This window comes from Corapipo altera, unplaced genomic scaffold (assembly GCF_003945725.1).
Source record: "Corapipo altera isolate COAL_440 unplaced genomic scaffold, ASM394572v1 22b, whole genome shotgun sequence".
Taxonomy (NCBI): Eukaryota; Metazoa; Chordata; class Aves; order Passeriformes; family Pipridae; genus Corapipo; species Corapipo altera.
The window spans coordinates 13,961,994-13,987,970 of record NW_020884876.1 but is presented as its reverse complement, the minus strand read 5'-3'; the positions used below and the strand labels follow the sequence as shown (position 1 = coordinate 13,987,970).

At 35.5% G+C, this 25,977-nt stretch overlaps 1 protein-coding gene and 1 long non-coding RNA gene across 3 annotated transcripts; one reads left to right on the top strand and one right to left on the bottom strand.

The window, feature by feature from the left end:
* Positions 1–1,372: 1,372 nt before the first annotated feature.
* Positions 1,373–24,573, top strand: ANXA10 (annexin A10). 2 transcript variants are annotated; one of them, XM_027635523.1, is made up of 12 exons: positions 1,373–1,485; positions 8,104–8,188; positions 10,678–10,772; positions 13,862–13,975; positions 15,242–15,332; positions 15,731–15,810; positions 18,472–18,525; positions 18,649–18,742; positions 20,177–20,272; positions 20,921–20,979; positions 23,062–23,184; positions 23,999–24,573. In XM_027635523.1, the coding sequence occupies exons 1-12, from the start codon at positions 1,468–1,470 to the stop codon at positions 24,065–24,067; spliced, it is 978 nt and encodes a 325-aa protein (XP_027491324.1). In that variant the 5' UTR covers positions 1,373–1,467; the 3' UTR covers positions 24,068–24,573. The 2 variants fall into 2 exon arrangements, with proteins under 2 accessions (XP_027491324.1, XP_027491322.1); XM_027635521.1 differs by lacking the exon at positions 1,373–1,485 and having other exon boundaries at positions 8,059–8,188.
* LOC113943579 lies at positions 21,659–25,923 on the bottom strand. Its single transcript, XR_003526385.1, has 3 exons — positions 25,676–25,923; positions 24,582–24,640; positions 21,659–21,819 (listed from the first exon to the last, which is right to left on the bottom strand). It is a non-coding gene; the product is annotated as an uncharacterized LOC113943579 (long non-coding RNA).
* Positions 25,924–25,977: the final 54 nt, after the last annotated feature.

Genomic DNA, 25,977 nt, shown 5'->3' with positions numbered 1-25,977 from the left:
GAGGTGCAACATGTTCACTCTGGTACACAAACACTGGATACATTTTACTGAGCATTACATGGGCAAATATGTTATTCATTTCCTTGTTGGTAAGCCCTGCCTCTTGGAGGGGAGATGGTAGGAAAGGACAGCCAAAGGACATTCAAAGGGAAAAGGAGGTTGAAACCCTTCTCTCCCATTTTCTCTAGACTCTCACCGCTTTTCTCAGAAAGTTTCATTAAACAGAATCTAGTTCATTAATCAGTTAAGTGCTTTCCTCACATTATATGCCAGGCATTAGTGTTTCACAGAACAACAAATTTTGACTATTTATTTACATCCTATGGTTCCTGATCACTGAAGATTTTGACACAAGCAGAACAAAATATTAATGTAATCCTGTAAACTTAATCCATTTTCTGTTGTACTGAAGATTAACTGTATTACATTTTAATCCGTATTTTTTTGATTCTTTCCAAAGCCTTCCTAAATCGCAAGGAAAAAAAAGAAGTTTTAGTAAGTGCTACAAAGACCGTCATGGATACATTAAGAAAACCAAGAAAATTTGGAGTCATTTAATTCAGATTTGCTGCTACTACTACTATCAAACTATTGGAAAAACATTACCTCTCTATGCTGGTACCCAATCAGAATAATGGTAGCCTATACCTTCCATTCAAGTTGCACTAGACAATATACAGACTGATTTGCACCCCTATTTTTATATTCTTCTATTTTATATTCCTTTGTGTGTGTGTGTGTGTGTGAGAAAACTCACTATTTTATCAATGGTTTATTACAATAATAGTTATCATGAGTAGAAAAATACACGTTATTAGATACGAAAAACATGGGTTTGCTCTCAGTTGGCTAGAAGTCCTCAAATACAGCAATGTTACAGGATTTTTTATGAATTCTTCACAGGATTTTGTGAACTGCAACTTGCTTGGAAAGCCCTTCACCTGCACAGTTCTCCTGAGGCCTACCTGATTACTCTGGGTAACATACAGGGGCTATAAACCATCTTCCTATGCATGCCAGCTACAAAGAGTTCTTGGAACAAGCGATGAGCTGAGCAATTTCAGCACAAGGAGAAAGAGGAACTAGACCAGACCGAATCTGAAAAGTAAATCATTAACACAAGCACTTTCTGTAGGTGAGTGTTTCACCCTCTGACTAGCAGAATTCTGATTCTTAAAATCAACACAGTAGAACAGAGGGTGTCGTACTAATGACTCTGTTTACTTACATTATAATCACACTTATTCAATACATGATTAATGACTAAGTATACAGTGAATCTATAAAACCCAAGGACATACTGTACCCACAGGTGTTCTGCTTCATTATTACTTTGGAGCCTTATTCACTTGATATCCAAAACAGAATAAGACTTAACTATAACATTAGTTTACTGAACTATTTATTACTTTTAGTCTGGAAAAGCTACTATTTTCATCTCAACAGAACCTGAAGACTCAAATCAAAATGTATTGTGGAGCTTATGTGAGTAGAATGATTTGTTCTCTGAAATATTTCAAAACTTTTGATTCCTCTTGAGTTCTCATCAAATACATTGGGATCCATTTCCCTCTACTGCTAGAAATTAATCTCAGGTGAAGTTAATTTATTTGTGATTTGTGTCTAATCCTGGTGTTACTTACAGTGTATATATCAAGTGTTTGAAATGAAGATTAAAATATAAAGAATAATCAGTTCTTGTCTCAGAATTTTAGGCCTTTCAAGAAAAAACAATTCAAGCCTCCTTGTGAAGGTCTGTTCATGGGTTTTCTATGCTTGCATTTAGCTACTACACAAGAAACTAAATTACATACTATCACCTAATTGTATTAAAAATAAATATGTGAATTTCTCAGAAGATACCTATTCCTGGTACTATTTTGAGGGGCTTATAACTTCACAAGACCATCTGTAACTGCATAAAGTAACTGAATAGATTTATCATTTATAAACACCTGTTTTTGTTCACAGTGTGAAAAATATTTTAAAGCAAAGAAATGCTACCTCTACAAGGGCCATAACTCATATATCAGTTATTGTTTCCCATCAAAAAATGTAGCAATATGCTAAATGGTTTCATTAGCGTTCTTTAAGAAAAGTTCATAGTGCAATTTTAAATCTCCATTGTGGAAGCTACTAGAGTTTCATGACAACAAAATATGAAATTGCTCTCTGTACCTGGTATATTGATAATTATGTTCACTAAGGACTTTCTTTTAATTATTATTAATAAGAATAATTATTCATTCTCTCAAATCTTTTTTCATGTACATTCCCAAAAAACTTGCAAATCAATATAGAATTTTCTAAAGGAGAAAATTTTTTCCTTACTTATTTTAATTGAAAGTATAATTGACTAATTAGTCCAATCCTGTCAGTAAAGTATTTCTTCTGATAAAATTCTACTGCATATATTTGTTTTTCTAAAGTAATAGTTATTGAATGGGCATTACTAATGTGCTTGGTTTTCTGCAATTTGGGATCTCGCATCCTTTACTAGACCAGCTAGGAATTTAAAAGCGATTTTCTTCTTTGTTTCTTTTTTTATTCTCTTTAAATTAGAGTGATGCTGTAATCTATTTCTAATAATTAAATGAATACAGCAAGACTAAATCTACCTGACGAAGGTAGTAGATTAGTTTCTGCCGGAGATTTCAAGAAATTTGGTTTCTTTTCTCCTACTGATTTATTGATACCAATTGTATTTAAATAATTGACACTGCATTTGCATATAGTATGTTGTCTGATATTAACAGTAGTACATTACAAAATAACTTACAGAAGAAATTCTTTTGCTTTTAAGTCATTACAATTGGCAATTATGATATTTGTAATAATAATAATGCAATATTTTGATAGCATTATAAAGAAATTCTAATACATTAGATGGTAATTCTTAATACTCCAAAATAGACAGTGTTAATACCATCTCTATTTCCTCTTCTTCTAAACATAGAAAAGCACACCAATATGCCCTTTGTTTTTTCCATAATCACAGAAGTAAGAAAGCAGAGAAGCAACTGTAGACAATGGGGTGCATATCTGTAACCTGATTACAGGCTTTCTCTGATGGATTCACAGGTTGAGTAAATTTTTTATTCTTTATTCTCATTTCCATGTGTTGTGGAGTAGAAAGGGAGAGAAATTAGGGTTATTTTATGAACTAGATTACTGGATCCTAACCAATGGAGATTACCCTGTTAAGGCACCCAGACAGAATGGGGACATGTAATGCAGAGACCATGTAAACATTCTCCCCTGGATGCCTGCTGGTTCTTCAAGATAAAGTCAGTCTTGGAGCAGTGGCAGTTTTCTCAGAAGACATTCAGCAACAAAATAGCAGAAAAATCACTCTAGCAAATCTCAAACAAGAAAATAGGGCTTACACAGGACTGAGTGGTGAGGCTGTCACATTAATTTCTTGTCTACTCTCCTGAAACACAACTTTAAATTGAGAAGAAGTCTTAAAAGCACACTTTAGACTTAAAAATATTTTTTAAGGAATCCTCAAACATTGATATACCATTAATTCAGAAGCATAAGAAACATGAAAAAAAGAATTGGAAGCACTACTTTCAGAATGTACTTGGTTCTTTAAGATTATTTCTGTTATATTTTATGCCACCCATATTAGTAATTACATATTTTATCTATGAATAACTGGATAGGATGGAGTCCCCCAAGATCAAGAATGAGATGTACAAACTGTTAACAGCAGCAGTCTTGCCAGAATCAGTAATGCAGGGCATCATGATTATCAGAGATTACATAGAGAAAATGGCTCCCCATAGTATCACAGGTAAAACTACAAGAAATTAGACAAGATGAAATCTGTGACCTCTGAAATATACATTCAGGGGGAGATGGGAGGCTTTGGAGAAAGAATTTTCTATATTTAGAAGTATCCCTTCCACTATTGCAAAATTTATTTTTCAAATTAAACTTAACACATACAATAAACACAAAGCAAATCAAAATACTCATGAAATTTTTATTTAATAAAGTTGCACACAAAAGATATCTTTGCCAAAGTATAGCTGGCTCATAGCACATAGCTATGTAATAAAGCAAGCACTTTATTTCAGTAGACATTCCCTATGGGAAACATTCAGACTAAGGAGTCTGACTTTGATTGTTTGTTATCAGCAGAATGACTTACTGAACAAATATTATTAGAAGGTTGTTCATACTTCAGATTGCTTTTTCCATCACAAGACTGAATTGCCTGAACTTTACACAACATAATTTGATAAAAGCAGCCTCAGCTTTTACTGATACTTTTGTTGAATGCTTATGGCTTCGGTCAGAAAAAGCTGTAACTTCCTTGCTCTTGCACAGAAGGAAGGTAAATTGCAAGTATAATTTTTTTAAATTATTATAAATTTTTTGGTCTCTTTCCAATTCTTTTTGTTGTTTTGATTCATTCAACCAACACCACACAAACCTGTCTGCATTCCACCCGCACAGTTGACTGTGGAATCAGTTCCTTACAGGTGAGTTACATGAACACGTGTGAACAGAAAGATACGTAGAAAGTGCTCACCTGTGTGGAAACAGATCTGTGTTTTTGTAGATGAGTAGATGAGGAAGACAGCAGAAAGAGGATTAAAATCCTTAAAGTCAGAGATAACTGAATTATCTATGGAGATTTGTTTGCCTCACCTTTAGGTGCTTGGACACTTTGTGAGAAAAAAGCAAAATACTGTTACTATTCTTCCTTATAAACAATAGATATCCTCTTCATCAGGATGCTCCAGGAGAAAGCCAGTATGAAAAACGTTTCTCCATGCTCACATACATCATTTTGTCTAAACTAACCCACAAAAAGGCCAAATTGCCCTCAGAAATAACTTTCTTCAGATGCCCTTTGAAGGTGTTCTCTTTCCAATGCAGAAAGCCCTGCCATGCTGAATACTGTGCTCACAATGGACACTCCACCAAAATGGTGCATGTGTCATGAGGGATGCCAGAATCCAGATACCAAAATTTAAAGTCTTTTAAAATGTGCAATCCCTCACATCCTTTCAATGACTATACCAGACATCAACCCCTGGTTTCTTCAGAAAATCTGGCTGTATTTGTATGTATTTGTCCATCTATTTGTTTCTTACCAGTGACTTGGAAGTTTACAGTGAATTTGTATCATATTTGGCAGAGGAATACAATCTCTTCTGAAGAAACACACTGTTATCAGCTGCAGTGTTCACAGAGGAACTTGTATCACAACACATTGAACACACCTGATTTTGAATTTCAAAACAATACACCATACTAATATCCACAAAATCCACAATCTTGCACCCAACTTGAGGAACTGAATCTGACATTGGCAAGCAAAACACCTGTGTATGCAGTTTTGAGGATGGATATTTGTGAGTGCCGACAACTTGAAGGAAAAGTTTAGATTTCTGTATCCCGTCCACTGTACTAATAAATATATCTAAACATATGCAAATCTGGGAAGAGCCACAAAAAATTCATGAGTTTTCTCAAGGTTCACTATGAAGGTAGTGGGAACTACCATATGTAGCATATTAGTAATGAGGATATTTGAAGAATATCTGAGTAAGAGAGGAGTTACAGGACTATTTGTTAAACCATCATCTTGTCTAAACAAAGCTTTACTGACTGACCATTTACACCAACTGAGGACCTAGACCATATTTCTTCTTTGCTTCTTATGCTTTTTATATCTGTATTTCCTTAAGGCAACATTTATTATTAAAAAAATTTATTAAAATTTTTTATTAAAAATCCCCCTCCCCTCCTTTTTTTACGAATTTGCCATGAGATTAATAATGAGCTGTCTGCACTGACTTTGATCTTCTCCCAGATGCTTAGAAGTTCAACTCTGCAGTTTCACTGTATGCCAACACCCTTTGGAAAGGTGTAGATACATTCAGATACAGATGAAATAGTGAACAGTTTTTTCACTATGGGATCTGTCCTAGATTATTATAAATAAAACTCATTTAGGGAAGGAATATTTTTAATGTGAGTGATTTATGACTGGCAAAAATAAACTGGCTTGCTGTAGCTTCCATACAGACATTACAGTTAGGCTTACTTAATATCATAGAATCATTTAGGTTGAAAAGACCTCCAAGATCATCAACTCCAACCATAAACGTAACAGTTCCAAGTCCACCCCTAAACTATGTCCCTAAGTGCCCCATCTACATGTAAAACCCATCATTATTTAAATATTTAAATATCCATAAACAACAACTTTATTTTCTGTGCAAATATCAGTCTGTCACTTCTAATAGTCAAATCTCTTAGGCTCCTTGCTCATTATACCTTTGCTAATTTCCATTTTTAGGAAATGAAAATGTATAAATAAATTGTACATGAAGTTCATAGTCATTCTGAAAATTCTTTCCAGCATGATAACTCAAATAATCACAGTATGTACACTGGACAACAGTGATCACCAGATATAAATTTCACCAACATAGATTTCAGGTTTTGTGCCTGATCCTGGAAAAAAGTTTAGAATTCTTCAAAATGTATGTCTGGAATTAGTATACATCCTATGGGACTGACACACAGAGAATAATGCAAGTACCTTTATCACTCAATCTCTTATCACTGAGACAAGTGGGTGTTTGATAATGTTTACTTATTTTAAAAATGTTATTGAAGAAATTTCTGTTAATTTTTTGCATTGAAAAAAATCATAGAATTATCAGGTTGAAAGAGGGTTTTTAGGTCATCTAGCCCATCCTCCTTGTCAAAACAGGTGCCACACTAAATTCAGACCGAGTAGATTACAGATTTGCCCAATTCAGTTTCTACAACCTCTCAGGATGGAGGCTCCACGATCTCTTCAGGCAACTTCTTCTACTGCTTGGTTATCCTCACAGTAAAAAATGTCTTCTTCATATCCAGCCAGAATATTCTTTGGTTTGTTTTATGACTGTTGCCTTTCATTCTTCATGCACCTCAGTAAGGTGGATGGCTCTATGTTCTTGATGGTCTTCCCATAGATGCTGCAGAGCAGCTGTTGGGTCCCTCCAAAGTTGACTCTTCTCCAGGCTACATCAAATTTCCTGAGCTTCTCTTCACAGGGCAAATGCCCCTTCCTTTTGACCATCTTGGAGATCCTCCACTATCCATTAACAAGCTCTCCTTACTTTTCTCATCAAGATGTAGAACAGTTTTACTTATTAAGGGCATGACCTAAATCAATAAGAAGACCTCCACCAATGCTGTCCATGAGATGTGGATAAAGTTCTCGTATCAATAATGTTAAATGATCCAAAAATGTCTTTGGTCTTCTCAACTTACAAAAAGCTTCCTGTTACTTCTGAATCACAATTTTGTCTTACTTGTGTGGGCGGGTTGGAGAACATTGTATTTAGAGAAATGATATTCAGTGTAAATGCCCTCAAGACTTCTGACATCACCAAGACAACCACGATGCAACTTTCACTGCTGTAGATTTAGCTTTGCCATGAAGTATAATTCCTGCTCTTTCTGGTAGTGACCACCTTAAGGCATGTGGAAGAAAAGTCACAAGATCATACTATTAGTATTCATTGGTTACAAATTACATAACTTGTTCATTAATTACTAATCAAACCGCTACATGCTAGCTATACCTGTTGCTTCTCATGCTAATTAGTCTGCACGTGCAGTTCTTACCTACCTTTGAGTCTGGGGTCTATTTTGAGTAGGCAGTCAATGAACTGGTGGTCATGAACAATGAGTTGGTGGTCATGAACTCCTCTGAAGGAATTATCCTTCCTCCAGTTACTGCTCAGTTACTTCTTAGTTATTCTTAGTTATTCTCAGTTGTTTTTCCTTAAAACAAAAGATTAGCTAGGCATGCAAGATTCACAATGCAATTGCTTAATTACAGCTTGTCCAGCTATACCTACTGATTAACAGCTAAAAAATTTGAGAGTTTGGTTCAACTCTTGAGGCATTCAGACCTTAAAATTTCTGACCATGCACTCTTTTCCTCAGTTAGCCACAGACAATTTGTTACCCTCATGAGGCAAAGACAATTTAAAGTTATGGCTGTTAGTTTTCAAAAGAATTATATATGCAGTGCTATAAATGTTAAACACCTCAATTAAAGTCTGCTTTCTCCTTCAGCAGACACAAGGAACGATTTTTCCCGCTCCGAATTTTAACCCTATTATGGATGCCCAGTTGCTAGGAGGAGCCCTACAGGGAATTAGTGAGTATTCTGATCTATTTCCTTTTTTTCCAGAAAGCTCTCATAAAACAAGCATGAGGCAAAATAAAAACATATTAAACAAATTAAAAGTGTCATTACCTATCTGTTGATTCTTCAAGGAATCACAGTAAGACACACTGATGATGTCAAAATAAATCATGTATTTCCATTTACAGGAACTAAGAGACAATCAAGATTAATCTAAAGTCTATACCAACACTTAGAGTAATGAACCCTTCCTTGAGAAAACAAGAAAAAGAAAACAGAATCTGTGATATGTCACTACAGTGAAGGCTGAGAAACTAAAGGTTTTTAGTTGTAACTTCAACAATTAACTGTTACCAAGGTCTGCTAACTACTAATCAGTCATCAAGAAATAAAAATAAATGGAGTAGAAAGTTTAAAGAATTTATTATCTTTGACGCAGGAGCAATCTTTGCTTTCAATGTATGTACAAAAAAACTTTTGTTCATCAAAGCATTATTCTCTGTTCAGGTTTTTGTTCTCCTGTAGAACATTGTTGCTATTGCTAAGAGTCAGAATATTGATCTATTTTTTTACTATCTGAAACATTTTCCTCACATGAAAATTTTTTTCTGTATCAGAAGTTTTATATGCCTTGGGTTTTTCACAAGGTTGTACAACACCAAATCTTGCATTCTGTTTTCAGTTTCTTTAATGTAAATGTGAGGACTCAGACTTAATGTTAAATGAATCACAATGAGCATTAAAGATCAAGGGGTATCTGAAGTATCTTTATGACTAAGTTGGCTACAGATGAAAAGTTTCAAACATTTTGCTAAACTTCAAACAATACTTTTAATGCAATGTTGCTAACATGAAAAGGTAGAGATGATATTCTTTATTTAATACTGTAAATACAAGCACATTACTTACTTTCAGCGTGCTTGTGACAAACGTGGGTAGAGACCTTTCCCTAATCTTCGTTCGTGAAGCCCAGCTATGAACCTTACTTTCAATCTACCTATCAGAGTACATGGAACAAAGTTCTAATTTCAAGTACAACTGGCAAAAGAAACAGTTCAGTTTCAGAGGAGTTAAAGTCACCATATCCTTTACAGGCACTGACACCCTGACCCCGAATCTTGTACATGACATTCATTCTTATGAGGAGAATCAGTCACATATGATGTCCCACTGACACCAGCGTGATTACAGAAATGAATAGAGTTATTTATATTTCTAAATATTTCCTGGATCTGGATCCTTCCTATTTCTACTTTAGAGACCACGTAAGCCATACAGATTCCTGGTGATAATTATTTTCTGAAAAGTAAAAATAAATCCTTATGCACAGTTTCAGTAATACTTCTATTTTATGAGTTTGATGGAAATGAATCAGCCCAATGTTAAACTGGAGTCTTGCTAAATGCCTGATGTAATTGTGGCTAGATGATCCAGCAGAAAGAGAACTAAACCTGCTGCGTAAAGAGCAAACACACAACTGTTCCTCTGCCAACTTTAAAAAAAAAAGTATTCAATGCCCAATTGCAATTGTGTCAGAATGGAACCTGACAGTTATAGATTATATGATAATATCTGCCTTACAAAGGTGCAATAAGTACAGAATGTGTATCTGTAACATATGTATATATGTCCATACAACAATGATTGCTAGAAACTTGAGACATTATCCTACTCCATTCAGATGCTAACTGAACCCCATGCTTCCCAGTCCAACTCATCTAATCATCACAAAGTCAATTGATTTACACTTGGGGATGTACTTATGCTGGAATGCCACTAAAATGCTCAGCCATCTGAAATTACCAAAAGTCAACCTCTGGGATGCAAAAAAAGTTTTATAATTCTAAAATAATTTTCTGAATATGCTAGTCATCTTCTTTTTCACAAGCAATAAATACTGACTCATTATAGAAGTTTAGCAGTATGCTCTAGCCATCAAGCAAATGATCACAGGTAGCCTTCAATAAAATGTCTTTGGAAATGGGGTAAAATACAGGGTTTTTTTAAAACTTCATAACTTATTTTATACAGTTCCTCTGAAAATATAGCTGGCTTTTTCAACTAATGGTCTAACCACAATTTGTCATCCCCATAAAAGAGATCCCTAAACCTGAAATGACTATTTAATCAATATCAACAGGGCATACAAGTATGACTTCCAAGGCTTAGCCACAAATCCTGCTACTGTGCCTAGTTCTGAATAAATGAAAGCCTCTATCTGTTTTATGGATGCTTTCAAATCCACTAAGCTTGAGAGAGGTGATGATGCATCTGGTAATAACAGACTACTTCACCTTTTTATGGTATTACATCAGCAAGTGCAAGACACATAAGCAGGGTAAGTATAACTAATATTGGTAAATACCAGTGGGATATTAGTCTATTGACCTAATTTTTTGAGAAATTAGTATAATCTTCTTGAATAAAACATGAACAATCACAAATGTAAGTAAATAACAGCACATTGTTAATTTAGAGTCTGTGTCATGTTTCCTTTACAGGTTGTGAAAAAGATGTGTTGATTGATATCCTAACTCAGCGTTGCAACTCCCAGCGGCTTATGATTGCTGAGGCATACAGGGACACGTATGGCAGGGTACGAAACAGCCACTTTGTGCTTTCATTTACTTCTTTCTCTCTTACCTCCAGTGCAGCTGGTCAGCTCTTCTCTCAGGTCAGTCACTGGAACCAAAAGCCTGTCAGACAGCTGGCTGGCACCGACAGGTCAGCACACAGCTTTGCTTGTTGACTGTTGGTACCTCTGACAGTATCAGATTGACATTTACCGCACAGTAGAAGCACATCTGCCACACAAAGTTAGAAAAGGACATGATAATAAAATAGTATTGTAACCAAAGAAAAACACCATACGAACAGTTACAGGCTTTTTTATCTTACATACTGATTAATGTTCTCACCTCAAGCACTGACATTCTAAGGCCTCATTTCATGTAGTTCCATCCATACACTAAGCACAGTACTCATCTCAGCTGCTTAATGTTAAATTTATGAATCTTTGAAAGGTGTTTAAAAATTTTAAGACATAAAAAGTTAGCCTTCTTTTCAAATGTAGTTTATCTATCTTTACTGTATATAACAATGTAATTTTTGTTATATGAATTCTTAAACATACACAGAGATAGATATCCTCATTCTATTTCCAGATCTACTATTGATAACCAAATAACTTCAGGAAAGTTGCAATGCCTGCATTTTCCTTAGTTACACCAGCTATATAAGGGCAAAAAAATAGCAACATCTTTTCCAAAATTCATGTGAAATCTACTGATGAAAAGTTCTGTATGAAAATAAATACTGTTGGATTAAATTGACTAGACATGCTCTTCCCCTAAGAGAAGCCAGGTAAACACAACAAAATCCAGTTTTCTTCTTTCCCTGAAGCCTGTAAAACTAACAGCTCACTGGAAAATTCCTTTAAGGTCAGTGTGTGCTTGCCATTGAATCGATCAGCGTGAATGAGAACAATGAGCTTGCACAGATGCTACCACACAGCCAACAGCCTTAATTAGAGTTAATCAGAAATGGTTCATTCAAAAACTCCATATGATGTGGCACTGTTACACCACCAGTTTGTTAACCAGTAGAACAGTGTATTTTTTCCTTTAGGTAGCCAACAAGTTTTCCACAGACAGCCTTTGTGCCAACTGCATATCAAAATACCTCAAAACCATTGATCCCTAAATATGCTGAAACACTCACTCTCCTAGAACTGGGAGCAAAAGACCTGGATTTAATCAGTGTAGTGGGCTGATTTTGTGTTGTTACTCATCTCTAGGAGATCAATGACTCTATTTGGATTGTTAGCAAAAATCAAACACATAATATTTGAGATACTTTAAATATAGCCTTGAATGGATAAGTGTTTTTTGAACAGACATTAAAAGAACAATAATTGAATCACAGTTACCCACCTTCCAAAGACTGCAACAGTGATTGAAATCAGTGCACCTAAATGATTAAAACTGTTTTTCTACTATGAGGTATTTATTAGGTTTCCATTACACATGCAAACCACATACCTTGAACTGCCGATAATTTAGCACACCAATGATAGCACTTCCCTGGCTGTGATCTGTCCTAATGGTTATATTGCATTGAGCAAATGTGCTATTTGGCAGTCCCAGTTTATGAGTGGTAAACACTGCAGGGCACAGAAGACATGCAATGAGGCAATAGCAGTTTTAGCCTTCTCAGTTCAATTTAAATTGTTGGTCCAATCCCCTTCCCTCTTAATTTCACTTCAGTCTGCTCAATATGGTAGCCACTATGCCCATTCATTAGACAGCATCTTAGAAGGAGAGAAATATAAGAAGAGGTAAGAAAGACCTGAACTAGCTGCATGATTCATACATACAGAGAAGCTTTAAGATTCCTTCTTACAATTAGCCTTCAAGGATTTTGCACAGCAAAGATGATTAGGAAATTAAAATAATGACAACTTAGAGTTGTCTTTTCTTATTTTTTAATACTTCACTTCCCTTAGCTCTGATTGCAGGAGTAATTTTTAAATAGTATCCATTTGTATTATTAATCCATTTTCCCACAGGCATGTTGTCAAAAGTGAAATGTCTTAATGAATTAATTTCTACTCCAGGTGTGATTTAGAGGTTGTCAAATGCATCTAATGTGCATTCACTGAAGACTGCGTATGTTTCTTCAGCATAAATTTAATTTTTAATGTGTATTTGTCCTCCTTCATTGCTACTTTAGCTATTAATTTAATTATATTCAGAAATAAATCAGTTATATTCAGAAATGTATCAAAAGCAAAGTACAGGCCTGAAAAATGTGTAGCTCTGAAAATGTAATAGTTTATATCATGGGAACTGTTTCAATTCAGACTTAAATCAGAACACACCTGACAGCTGTGTAGTGGTGCATACAAAATATAAAAAAAAACCCCAACCATGCACAAGTATCTTTTAACAGAAACCCCAATAGTAAGCTAACAAGCTTTTGGCATTTGCAGTGTTTTGAAGGATGCTATCGGGAATGGGGAGAGTGAGGAGGAAACTCTGATCCATTACTCAGCTAGTTTGCCAGAAAAAAATGAGATACATGAGGGGGAAGAGGGAGGTTCCTTATTGTTAATCCAGCATCTGTCAAAAGTGGTGAATTTATTTTGAATATAAAATATTCAAAAGTACATAACCTTCCAGCAACTCAAAGCAGGTATTTTTATGTACTAGGAGCAATACAGATGATTTCTTAATTTATTCACATGGTGAGTGACACTGAAAAAAGCACAAGAAATCACCTGGATTCTATGTGATTAGATTTCCAAAGGTGCTTACCTCCCACAGATTTGCACAGGGAATACGCCAAGGAAAGCTGCAGATGCTCTGCCATGATATTCAGTTTTCTAAAACTTTAAGCAGTAGTTGCACATACAATCCTGCATTTTCTTCTGTATTCTAATGAACCAGAAACCAACAAACCATAGTGGTCTACTAGCTTATGCATCTTTTCTTATCTTACCCATACTAGCAGAACAAGCTGGTACTATTTAAAAGAACATTTTTTTCTTAATCTTAGCCAGAATTCATCTTTGACAGTCCATCTTTTTTCATTTACAGAGAAAATCATTAATAATTTTTTAATCTGTCTTAATAAAGTGCAACTATTGAAATAATCCTGTCTATGCACTTTCTTTTTCTTTTCAAGGATCTGATAACAGACCTAAAAGAGAACCTCTCTCATCACTTCAAAGAAGTTATGGTTGGCTTGATGTATCCACCTGCCTCCTACGATGCCCACGAGCTCTGGCATGCCTTGAAGGTAGTTGTTAAATTCAGAATTGCTTAGAGTTGCAGTCACTAATTAGAGTACTGAACACATGTTAAATTATTTTTTTTGACATTTAATTGGTTGATAAAGTGCTGGAAGTTAGTACACTGGAGTAGTATACTACCACATGGTATACTAGGTCATCAGAAATACAGTGCTATATGAAGTTTATTCATTGGTATGCTAAAACTAGCAGAAATAATATCCTTGTAATGTAACAAATATAACCCATTTAACACCCATGGTAAACTCAGGAAATTAAGAAATATTATACAGGGAAATATAAGGCCCTGTTCCTGCAAGCTATTATGTATGCTAGAAATCAAATTTATTTGCACGCCCAGTGCCATACACTAAGAATCCACCTCTGGAAAGACCAACATTTCTTTAGCAGAACATGTCTTTGCATAAACATTTACAAATTACCCTGTGACAAAGCAATGAGCACTCCACTCAAACTGAACTGATTGCCTATTTTGAAAAAAAAAATTCATTTTCTTCACAGGATCTGAGACTGTGCTCCTTACACAACTGAAGCTTTGAAACAAAAATATTTTTTCACTTATGTATATAATATGTATATTATATTTATGTATATAAAAGCGAAATCCATTCCCACAGGGCATTGTGGATGCCAAAAGCACAAGTACTTCAATAATCTCTTTGAAAACAGGTTCACTGTTGGCTATTGAAAATAATCCTTCTCAGAAAATTCCTGAATAGTCCATTCCTGAAAGATAGGAAGGTATATCAGAGTTCAACACTGTTTTTTTCTCTTTTCATGAGTATTTGCTACTGTCCACTGTCACAAATAAGTCACAAATTAAAAAAAAAAAAAAGAAAAAAGAAAAAAAAGAAGAAAGAAAGAAAGAAAGAAGGCTACAATAAAAGACAAACATAATAGCTGTGCTCATGTCTATTTCAGATTGCCTTAACACTTGCTGGGGACATTTGCTCAGTCTTTGCACCTGATTTCTTTCAGCAAATCCTAAATTCTTACTAAAGCTCTAAAATCATTCCCATTATGTTTCCATCAACACTAGTCTTGCTGCATTCCTCACTCGCTAATGTACATGCTGAAATTCAGATTAAGTAAAAATATATTTTAAATACAGGGGTTTACTATTAAAATGCACTCTGCATTGCTCCAGCAGAGACTGCTATTCTTTTGCTACTTCTGATAAGCACAGCACTGCTTTCCTGTAAAAACTGTGGTTTCTACTACACATCTTTTTGTATTTACTTTTTTCCACACAGGGAGTAGACACAGAAGAAAAATGCCTAATTGACATATTAGCCTCAAGATCAAACATGGAGATCTTCCAGATGAAAGAAGCCTACCTAATGCGTAATGTTTTCTAACAAGTGCACTGTAGCAGTTGTACTATGTGTGCTCTGGACATATTAGTACACACAAAGGAAGAGAACTACAAAAATGACTCCTTAATACTGACTGGTTCCCTTCCCCATCTCCTCCCTTGACTATATTCCAAAGGCTGAAACAATGTGGGTGGGTGGACAGGAAAGTGGGGACAGCGGCTGAGTGCCCCCAGCAGGGCCAGGCAAAATGCCAGCCCCATGGCCAGGTCCATGGAGAACCTGCCCAGGTTACAGTGGAATAAACACCATAGAGAATGGACAAGTATTTGAATCCTATTTATTTATCTTTTGTTTGATAATTTTCATTTGTACTATGCAGAGCATAATCATTTGTGATTCTAATTACATGTTTTTGGTTTATCCTAGAATATAATACTGATCTTCAACAAGATATCAATTCTGAGACTTCAGGGCACTTCAGAGATACGCTCATGAACCTTGCTCAGGTACTGTAAAACCAAGTAGTAAGATTAACATTTCTAAAAAATTCATAATGACTTTTGATACTATTTGAGAATTCTTAAATTTTAAGGTGACTGTGGTTAAAGCTAATTTAATAGGGCTACACTTCCAAAAAAGGGAGAGGGGGGGGAAATCAGATGAGGGAGAGAGTAATCTTCTCAGACTTTGGCTATCAAATGGAGGCAAAGGCTAAAAGGTTATTTTATAAAGTCCCCTGATTATTCAACTGCTGATCCTCTGCTCCATCTGTCTCTTCTCAAAAGGAGTCTAGTTGCATGTACAAATGAGATTGTTATTTTTAAAGCTCTCTTTTCTCCATTTATTAGAATATATAATCCAGTTGAAACATTATGTGAAAATGGAGATATATCCACATTTGACTAAGAAATAAAGTATTAAAGAGATCTCTGCTTTAAATATGATGTTCTTTGTGCTACTGCATATGCTAAATCACAGCATGTTTGCACAGAGGCAAAGTGTCACTATGACACACTAACTTCTGCAGTTTTACCAGTTTGTAGTTTTATATAACAAAGTGGTCATCCTTGCCAGATCACAAGCTCCCATTCTCATTGTAGTCACTGTGCTCATTATCTTAAAAATCTTTTGTAATCCAGAGTAACAACTAGTGACAAAGGCACCGCAAGGAAATAACAGCATACATAAGGTATATCTGCATATAAATATATGTATGTCTGGGGAAAAAGTTCCTACTGAGATACGAAAGAGCAGCAGGTTTCACCGAGGTACAAAGAGCAGATGCATCAAAAGTAGAAGCTATAAACAGGAAATATTTTTTTCTCATTTTTTTTCCCTAATAATGAAAATTCTTTCTTGCTTAAAAATTAAAAGCTAGAGGTTAAGCAACCTCACTTCTCATCTTTATTGAAACCATATTTTACCCATCAAACAAACTAAATTTAAAATAATCTGAGATTATACATTATTAGTCCTTATTTTCTTAAACCCCAGGCATTGATAAAGAGATCTAAAATCAGCAACTTCTTAGCTAATAAGATCTGCTATTTTTCTCAAGATAAGGAAAAGCTGCAGGAAACTTCAACTTTACTCTGTTAAACTGTCTACTTTTGAAGATTGTTAGTCAAATCACCCATGTTTGGATATGATCTTATATTTAAACTCAGTGATATTTTATTAAAATAGGTCCTTTCTAGTTCCTTTACCATGCAACTTACAGAAGATTATTCTATAGCAACATTCCGATGCATCCTTTAATGCTTTTTTTCAGAAGCCCTTTGCTTTAATTTCTATTAAATCTTGGAACTGATGACGCACATATCTGACTACAGTTGGAAGTAAATGTGCTCCACATATGGAGAGCAAACTATTCAATTACTATTGTGTTGTATTTACAGTTTTCAAGTCCAGCCTGAGGCAGAAGTTATAGTTTATAGTCCTTCTTAAAGAAAGTAACAGAATTACAAATTCAGGCTGAGTAATATTCTAGTCTGAGACGAACAAAATATGATCATTTTCTACAATTTAAAACATAATTATACAAATGTTACTGGGAAAAGTGGGCATTTGACCCATGCAGAGTATTATTCATGTTATTGGTCACTTGTCTTTGTTTCCTGTGTTTTCTTGTGTATGTAACTTTATGCGGTCATTCCATCATAATTTACTTCAAGTAATTTATCTTCTTGCTAGGAATTTCACTGTGTGAAATTCTTACTGTTTAATTAAAATATAAATTAACATTTTTAACAAGAGCTATAAATCAGTCATTCTACAAGCTGACAGCCAATACATAATTTTAATTCTCCCTTTCACATATAAGGTAAAATACTGTAAACTTTAAACTAAACTGTTTCAAACACATATTAAGGTAGTGATTACATGAGCTTGAGATTGTTAAGAGTTCTGCAACCAAGGTTGATTTGTATCCTTAAAAGATGGTTATGGTCAAAAAAGCAATTCCAATAGTTGTGTGCTCTTCTCTTTTTCTAACAGCTATACAATTCAGTTCATAGTGTGTTTATCAAAGAATTTAGCTCGATTTGTGTAACTGAAAAGCTATTAAATATATGGGAAAATTAGAAGTATTCTTCACTGTTTTGTGTATAAAACTTGTCAAATGATTTCTTAGTCTCGGTTCTTAATTTTAGACAATGATTGAGCAAGCAAAATTTCCATTATTTGATGAGCTTGCTCCTATGATTTGTGCAGGGAGAAAAAAAATTGAGAAAAGATTCTTCTGGTATTATGTATATTGATAAGAACTAATCAGTGAATGGCAAATGTTACTCTTACCCTTATTTTCCCCTCAGAGTTACATATTACAGTAAGCAATATAATATCCATACTTCTGAAAATGGTGGTGAGATGGCGTTGGTCAGTTAAAAGCTTATTTTAGATGGGACTAAGAATGGGATAGGTTTATCCACTTCCCCCATTTTTCACTCTCACATGACTGTCATTCCATAGTTCCTCTTATTAAAGAAAATGAAGACACAATGTGACAATTTGAGGATATTTTCTACATTTGCAAATTCAACCATGGAATATACTTATCCAATCTAAAAGCCCATATATACAAGTTAGCTTCATACAGAGATAACTTTATATTCCTACAGTGGTTTAGGATTTAACTTTTGAAGAAAATGTTATTTTTTTTTTCCCAGGGAACTAGGATGGAAGGATATGCAGACCCTTCTACAGCTGCTCAAGATGCAATGGTAAATATGCTCATATGTGAATTTCTCAAACATTAAAAAAAAAGAAAAAATAGAATCTTTGAAAGGTGATTTAGGACTGACTTAAAATATTTTGCATGTTTTTTCCTTTTTCTGGTATACTAGATTCTATGGGAAGCATGTCAGCAGAAAACAGGCGAACACAAAAACATGCTGCAAATGATTCTCTGCAACAGAAGCCACCAGCAGTTGTGGATGGGTAATCCAGCAGCTCAGCTGTTTAAACAGAGTGGAAAGGAAAAATCTGACTTGCTAATAAAGCCATGCTTTGCATACCAAGACACTCAGTGTGCAGCAGGGCATTAGCCTGAAACCTAAGTGTGAACTGTTGGAGCTCAGACTCCCACTGATGTTAATGGGATTTTGGAAGTAATGCAAAACTGAACTTTGCCTGATGACTCCTGACAGCTGTAGACAGAACAGACAGGCACCAGGATGCCTAATAACAGAGGGAAGAATGCATGACCAAAGAAAGGCAAATGCTATGGTTGCACAGAATTTACACATGACATAACAGGATGAGGTGATTTTTCGTAATGATTTTTCTTCATTTTCCCTAAGTAACTTTTGCGAGGAAAAACACCTCAGGAAAGGCAGATGGAGTATTTTCAACAAATGTTTGTATGTGAAAACCCATTGCTGTGTTGAAGCTTTTCCCTGGAAGTTTCAAAGAAGTTTTTGATGGGAGCACTTCAGTGTGTACATCCACTCTCCCATAACAAAAATGCACACAGAAACACAAGGGCCATTTTTATTCAAAACAGAGAATCAGACATAATTGCAGATTGCAAGAAATTCATGTGAGCTCATCCAGATCTTCCACTGTAGAAAAGAAACCTATAGTATCTGTTTGGTGACAAGTATGAGTTTTTGCTCTGCAGTGGAAAAACTGTCTGGTGACAAGTTTATCACTGTGCAGCCAACTATATTTCTTATGTCAACTGCTAACAGTAGCTTAGAATTACTTTGCTATCATGGATCAACAAATTCATTCAGCTGGTGTTGATAGGATTAAAATAATGTAACACACCTGCTTATGTTCTGCTCCCTTCCTGAGATTTGAGGGCTCTGCCTGTACTGCAGTCCTCCACAAGTTTTGTAGTAAGCAGTGCACTGAAAATTTTCCTCCTTCCCTAAAGGAGAAAGCATGCCCTGTATATTTGTATGTCTGGATACCCACATTATGCAGAGAGTGTCCAGATCTGGATACTGACATGTTACACATGTCATGCAAGCCAGGGCTTCCTGTCACAATCCATGAATCTCTGGCCAGTTTTAGCCAAGCTAAGCAAGGAACTTGCCTTAACGACCTGACATTCTTACGTTTCATAAACAGATGTTGCTAGATGGAGAATTTATTAAAGGTTCCAGTGAAACAGAGGCTGTGGCACGCATTCATTTCAGATTGTAGACTGAAGAACCCAGGTAGAGAATCTCCTGGAAGCCAGGTTTCAGCCTACTCATTTAAATTGACTTACCTGGGGAATATAAACATAATGACACACTGTGAATAATAAGGCAAAAAAATGAACTCAATAGTTACAGTACTGGGGGGAGCAATGAACTGAAAAAAAAGCAAATTGATCATTATTAATGAACTAAAATAAAACAAGGGGTTTTTTTCCCCTCCCAGTTTTCCAGGAGTTCCAAAATATATCTGGGCAAGACATAGTAGATGCCATTAACGAATGTTACGATGGATACTTTCAAGAATTACTGGTTGCAATAGGTAATGTAAAAATATTATTTTTACTAGCACTAATCTCTTAGTAAATATCTAGTATGTTATCTCTTGTGCATCAAGAATATTATTTTCTGATATTTTTGTTCACTTTAATCTCCTACATTGTGCAATTAAATTCTCAGACATAATTACAGAAGAATATTTTAACTACTTTCCCATGTCTGTGTAAATCCAAAAATGTATCCATGCAGCACAAGCTCCTCACTGACTAGAACTACTATTTGTTCTTTATTTTGTAACAAACTTTGTATGATCAATGATAACTGCATTTCCAACTGATGCTAAAAATATTAAATAAGTGGAAATGTTTTCAGGACTTTGGTGGTATGTAAACACGTTTCAAGCTTTATGTGCCTTTGTTCTTCATTGACAGAATAAGAATAATATTTCAACAAAGAAGTCATTTGAGTGTATTCACTGATATTTAATAAACTCTTTGATGCAACAGCAATGTGGACCCACTCAAAATAAGTACCATATTTTGAAAATCTCAAATACAGTTATGTTAGTGAATATTGGTAGCTTAATTTTAAGCTGAGTCATGAAAAGCCAGCTTTATATTTCAAGGAGCCCAAAGCCAAAAGAAATTATTTTATAATTTCCTGTTTACCTCTTGTAACTCTTCTCTCCTAGTCCTCTGCATTCGTGACAAGCCTTCCTACTTTGCTTACAGGCTTTATAACGCAATTCATGTAAGTAGTCATTTTTGACATGTCTTAAAAAGCAGATTCCCTTTTTTATTTGTTTGTTTGATCATTCTTAAACAAGTACTTACAAATCACTCTGTTCAATCTCTGTATGTTTTAAAACTGTTGACAAGTACATAAATTTCAAAGCAGTTGTGCCTAAGCTACAGTTAGGGTTAAATATTTAGATACCTTAAAACAGTATCTGTCTGGTAACCTTGTCAATTTTTTTTTTTAATTGAAAACACTTCTTTTCTATGGACGGTATCTCCCCCTGCTGTGCAGAACTCAATGTGCACTTCTCCTATGATGCAATTTTTTGTCTGTGGAGTTTAATAAGTATCGGTAAAAATTAAATAATAAAGTAGTGTTACATAAAGACAAATGGTTATATTTTCTTGTGGGACTCCATGCAGGTTCTTTTATTTTTTGAGTAAGTGCTAATATACTAAAATAAATGAGTGCCAAGGAGAAATGTGTGTAAATGCAAAGAACCACAAATTCCTCTTACTAGGGAGGAATGTCACTGGAGACATTTTCTTTTATTTTTCATTCATTAATGAAAATAACAATGCATTATGTTTTATAAAACAAAAGTATAATCTTATAAGGCTAATCTTTTAAGTATAATCTTTAGAAGATTGTCATAAGAGTAAGCCATGAGTAAGGATCACCTTAGAGAAATGACTCAGGTAGGGATTCCAAGCCAGAACCATTGAGCAAAACTTCTGACCAACACTCCAAAAGTGCCCCAGTAACCTCTACCAGATGCTGCCATTACTGCTGTCCAATGTTTCAGCTAAAACAACAACCGTGGCAGCAAAGAACCAAGAAAAATCCCAGGGTCTGAAAGAAAGAGGTAATATTTTGTCTGACTTGTCAAAAGGGGATTCTGGTACATGACACGAAAAAGGTTTGCCAAAACTTCCAGGAAATATCAACTATCAGGAGAAGTGATATTTTCTCACTGTTCTGTATCAAGACTGCTTTTCAAGTTAAAACCTCCTTTCCAATTTTAAGAAATATCACATAAATAGCTTTCTTCTATATTATATTCAGACAACATATGTGATGCAGAAATAAGTTTTTAATTATTAAGAATAAACCTCTACATTTTGTTTTAATTAATATTTTACTATATTTTCTCAGTGTTTTAAAGAACACAGAAAATTCTCAAAAGAAATGCAAGAATTTAAAATAGTGTCTGGTTTTGCAGTCAAGCTATATCCATATTAGGTCAAAAGCATTTTATACATCAATTTATAATACAATATAATAAAACCCACCCACGATTCAAATACTTCAAAACACAGTCGATAATGGTTTAATGGTTTATAAGAAAGATTTTAATCTAGCCAATCAAACATGTATCAGATTTTCTACATGCAGCTTTTTAACACAGTTCATCACTTGTTTTTGGAGAATAAGATTTCAGTATCAATGATTAGCTGATAAAACTACAATTTAGCTTTAAAGAATCTAAATTGGTCATCAGTTGTCCCAGCTCTAAACCTGTTTTGACTACTTTTATTGTCACTAGATGTCCCCATTCTCCACAGAATTACAATATGAAAATTTATTTAGAAACAGAATAAACACGTCTGAACACACATTATATGAATTCTAAACCAATGGTTAGAAGTCTCACTGAATTCACATGTGGCAGCAGTTCTTGTGAAACACATTATTGGCTTCAGCATAATTTGAATGGACTCCACAATGACAGTCAAAACTGCTACACACAAACTGAATTCCTGAGACTACTGACAAAAGATCATCAGATTTTCGTTGTTAAAAGTTTTGGTGCATGGATAAAACACTGGCATGTGGGCACCCCTTCTTACTCAGTAAGATAAATTCTATCATTTGAGCACATGAAAACTCTATAGGATAAAATCCTTGAATGTTTAGACTCCTTTAAAGTCTAGGATACCTTTACAGATATATCTTATATATCCTATATACCTACCTACACTATATAGTTATATCTTATCTTTATCTATTAAACATTATTATGAATATATACAGATAAGCAAACACATATTCTCCAACTGTCAAGTTTCCTCTCATCTTCTCTTTTCATTTTAGGACTTTGGGTTTCACAATAAAACAGTTATTAGAATTCTCATTGCCAGGAGTGAGATCGACTTGATAAATATACGGCAGCGATACAAAGAAAGATATGGGAAATCACTCTTCCATGACATTAAAGTAAGTTTCTGCAAACTTTTGCATATATTCAGCACTGGCATCACACAGACTGTGCAAAGCCCTACCAGAAAAATACAGAGGGTTAATCTCCATTTAACCACTTGGTTTAAAAAAAAAAAAAAAAAAAGCAATGTATAAAAACAACAGAGAATTTTCAGTGCCTTGGTTTGGCTTCAGTAAGCAAGTAGTGAATTCTCAACTCACTCCCTCTCTGTGATTTTGTCCCTCCCCAATGCAAGAGGAGTATACAAACAGGGCAGGACAGTGTGTGCTGAGGAGCAGTTTGCATGAATGGTTTTGACACTAATTGAAAACCTCTTACTTCATGCTGTTCTGCAAGGTTAGGCTGATACCACTTTTGTGCAAAACTGAAATAAATATCTAGTTTTATCCTTATGCTTAGACAGCACTTTCACAAAAACTATTCCTCTTGTACTTTTGCTCTGTATCTTAAAACAAAAATTTGAAACTGTTTAATTGTACCAAAAAAATTACTCTTGCTAAGACACTTTACTTTTTTTATATCACTATATTTCAACTGCAAGATGCACAGCAACTTTAAGAAACTGCTCAGGATTTTTTGGTATTGAACTTAAGAAGTAATAAACAGATTTGATCCAGCATTGTTTCTAGGTGCCTGAGCAACTAAAGACCAAAGTATGTGAAATTAAAAAAAATCTCAGCCTGTAATCCTTATGAAAACAGTGTAATATCTTATAAAACCGTATAGCAGTCTAGTCCTTGTCATACACCAAGAGAAGAAAAATTCAGAAAAGGTATAGTCACTGAAATGTTGATTTTTTTTTTCTTGCAGCATTTTGCATCAGGGCATTATGAGAGTGCTTTACTTGCTATCTGCGCTGGTGATGCAGAAGATTATTAAGCAAGAAGACGAACTTTGAAGAGTGCAAATCTATTTTAAATAGAAATTGAAGCTATACACAATGCAGTAACCGTAAGAGATCCCTACCTTACATAATAGATCAGCAAAATCAGTACTATGCATCTGCTAATATTAAATCTTTCTTGAGGCAAGAAGAAGATATTGGCAGGAAGCTGGTTTTATTCCTAGTTCTAATTAAAATTTCTGGGTTTACGATTAATGTAAATTAATGAAGTAAGTGGTAAAATTACTCCATGTAAGCATATGTTTATCATTTCGTGTCACAACACTCCAAACATTTGTCAACAGGCTCTGGAAGAACCTACTCACTTCCACACTGGAGTAAGAAAAAAATATTTTGCTTTCTTTAATTTTATCAGTAGGATTTCTTCCTTTAGGTAAATTTTTTTCTGCTCTTTCCTATTTCTTATACCTCATATTTTATGCTCTTGAACATTACTGTTTTAGTTACTATCAAATTAAGCATCTGCCCCATCTGTTATCAGTGACTCACCAGAATGCTTTAGTATTCTCTTTCATTTGGCCCACATACTTAATGGCATTTCCCTTATTCTGTTTGAAACAAAAGAAAAAATTAGAATCAAGTACCCAAACCATTCCTGATTCAGTGCCACGCACTGGAAAACCCTGGAAAATGAAACATTACTTAGCTTTGAGCGGAGAAGTTCCACGGAACTAAACTCTGAATTCCATCTGTGCCTATTTCATTTTAATCATTAACTAAATATTGATCTTCAGAGCATGGAGGTATATTCAGGATGCCCTGGGTGGTTTAATTCAGGAGTTGACTACTAATCGATGACACTGCACCTCCAAATGAGGCTGAAGGATGTGGCACTCCCTGGAATACCTGCAAACACAGGCTGACAATACCTGGTGACAGCAATTCACATCGCAAGGAATAAAGACAGCAGAGCTCAGCCTCGAGTCCCCGTTCCACAAGAGAACGTGGCGCTGCTTTTTAAACACCCCGAGTCTATGGAGGGCAGCCTATCCATGCGACTCCCCAGCCTGTGTGCACGTACCTGCTGTCAGCGTCTTACGGACATAGAAACGAGGGAAAGTGTGCTAATATTCACTGAAATATCTGCCCTTGGTTTTTGGCCTGCAGCCACAAGGTGTCCGATCGGGAAAAGCCGTTCTGGATGTTTTCACACGGGCACTTCTGCAGGTGCAGCTCAGTGAGACTGAATAAAGCACTGCTACAGAAACCTACAAATATCTGGTTGCTTTGCTGCCGCTTGCTCCTGTCCTTCCCTCAGCCGGCGGAATTAACACTATTTGCTTCTTTGAAAATACTGACTTCATGTTACAACTCCATTGATTTATAATAAACTTAAAATTTCATTCGAGTCCCTCTTCAGTTTAACTCATTTCAAAACATTTCGAGCGCATAGTTTAATTGTTAAGCCTGAACTTTGGGAGGAATGGCTTTGGGAGCAAAAGGAAACTAAGGCGGGAAAAAAAAAAAAATAACAGGAAAATTAGCTGAGCACCGTCCCAACTTCTAAGCACCAACACAACCCAAAACCGAAGTTCTGTTCTGATTTTGCAGCTGTAGCTAGAGGTGGCTCGCTACGGTCGTACATCGGCGCTGGGGAGCCACTTCGTTTTACCCCCGCACGTCCGCAGATCGGAACGAGGACACTTCTCCGGACCGCAAGCGCCCCCGGGCTCCCGAACTTCCCGGCCGGCACGCGGGGCGGGAACTCCGGGCACAGCCCGTCACAAGATGGCGGTGGCGGCGCTAGGACCCTGCGCGCTCCGTAACGCAACTGCCCGCGCGCCAAGCACGGGACGGGCCCCCACAACCCTCCGCCCCACCCCCCGTGTCGTTGCCTGCTTTTACTGGACAGCAGCGACGTCAATCTCAGACCTCCGCCTATCGC

What these genes read in the sequence shown, in the direction of transcription:
- ANXA10 (XM_027635521.1), top strand. Translation starts at nt 8,065, where the DNA reads ATGTTAAACACCTCAATTAAAGTCTGCTTTCTCCTTCAGCAGACACAA. An exon ending in CAGCTGCTCAAGATGCAATG is followed by an intron (nt 18,526 to 18,648) that starts GTAAATATGCTC and finishes CTGGTATACTAG; the next exon opens with ATTCTATGGGAAGCATGTCA. An exon ending in AGAATTACTGGTTGCAATAG is followed by an intron (nt 20,273 to 20,920) that starts GTAATGTAAAAA and finishes CTTCTCTCCTAG; the next exon opens with TCCTCTGCATTCGTGACAAG.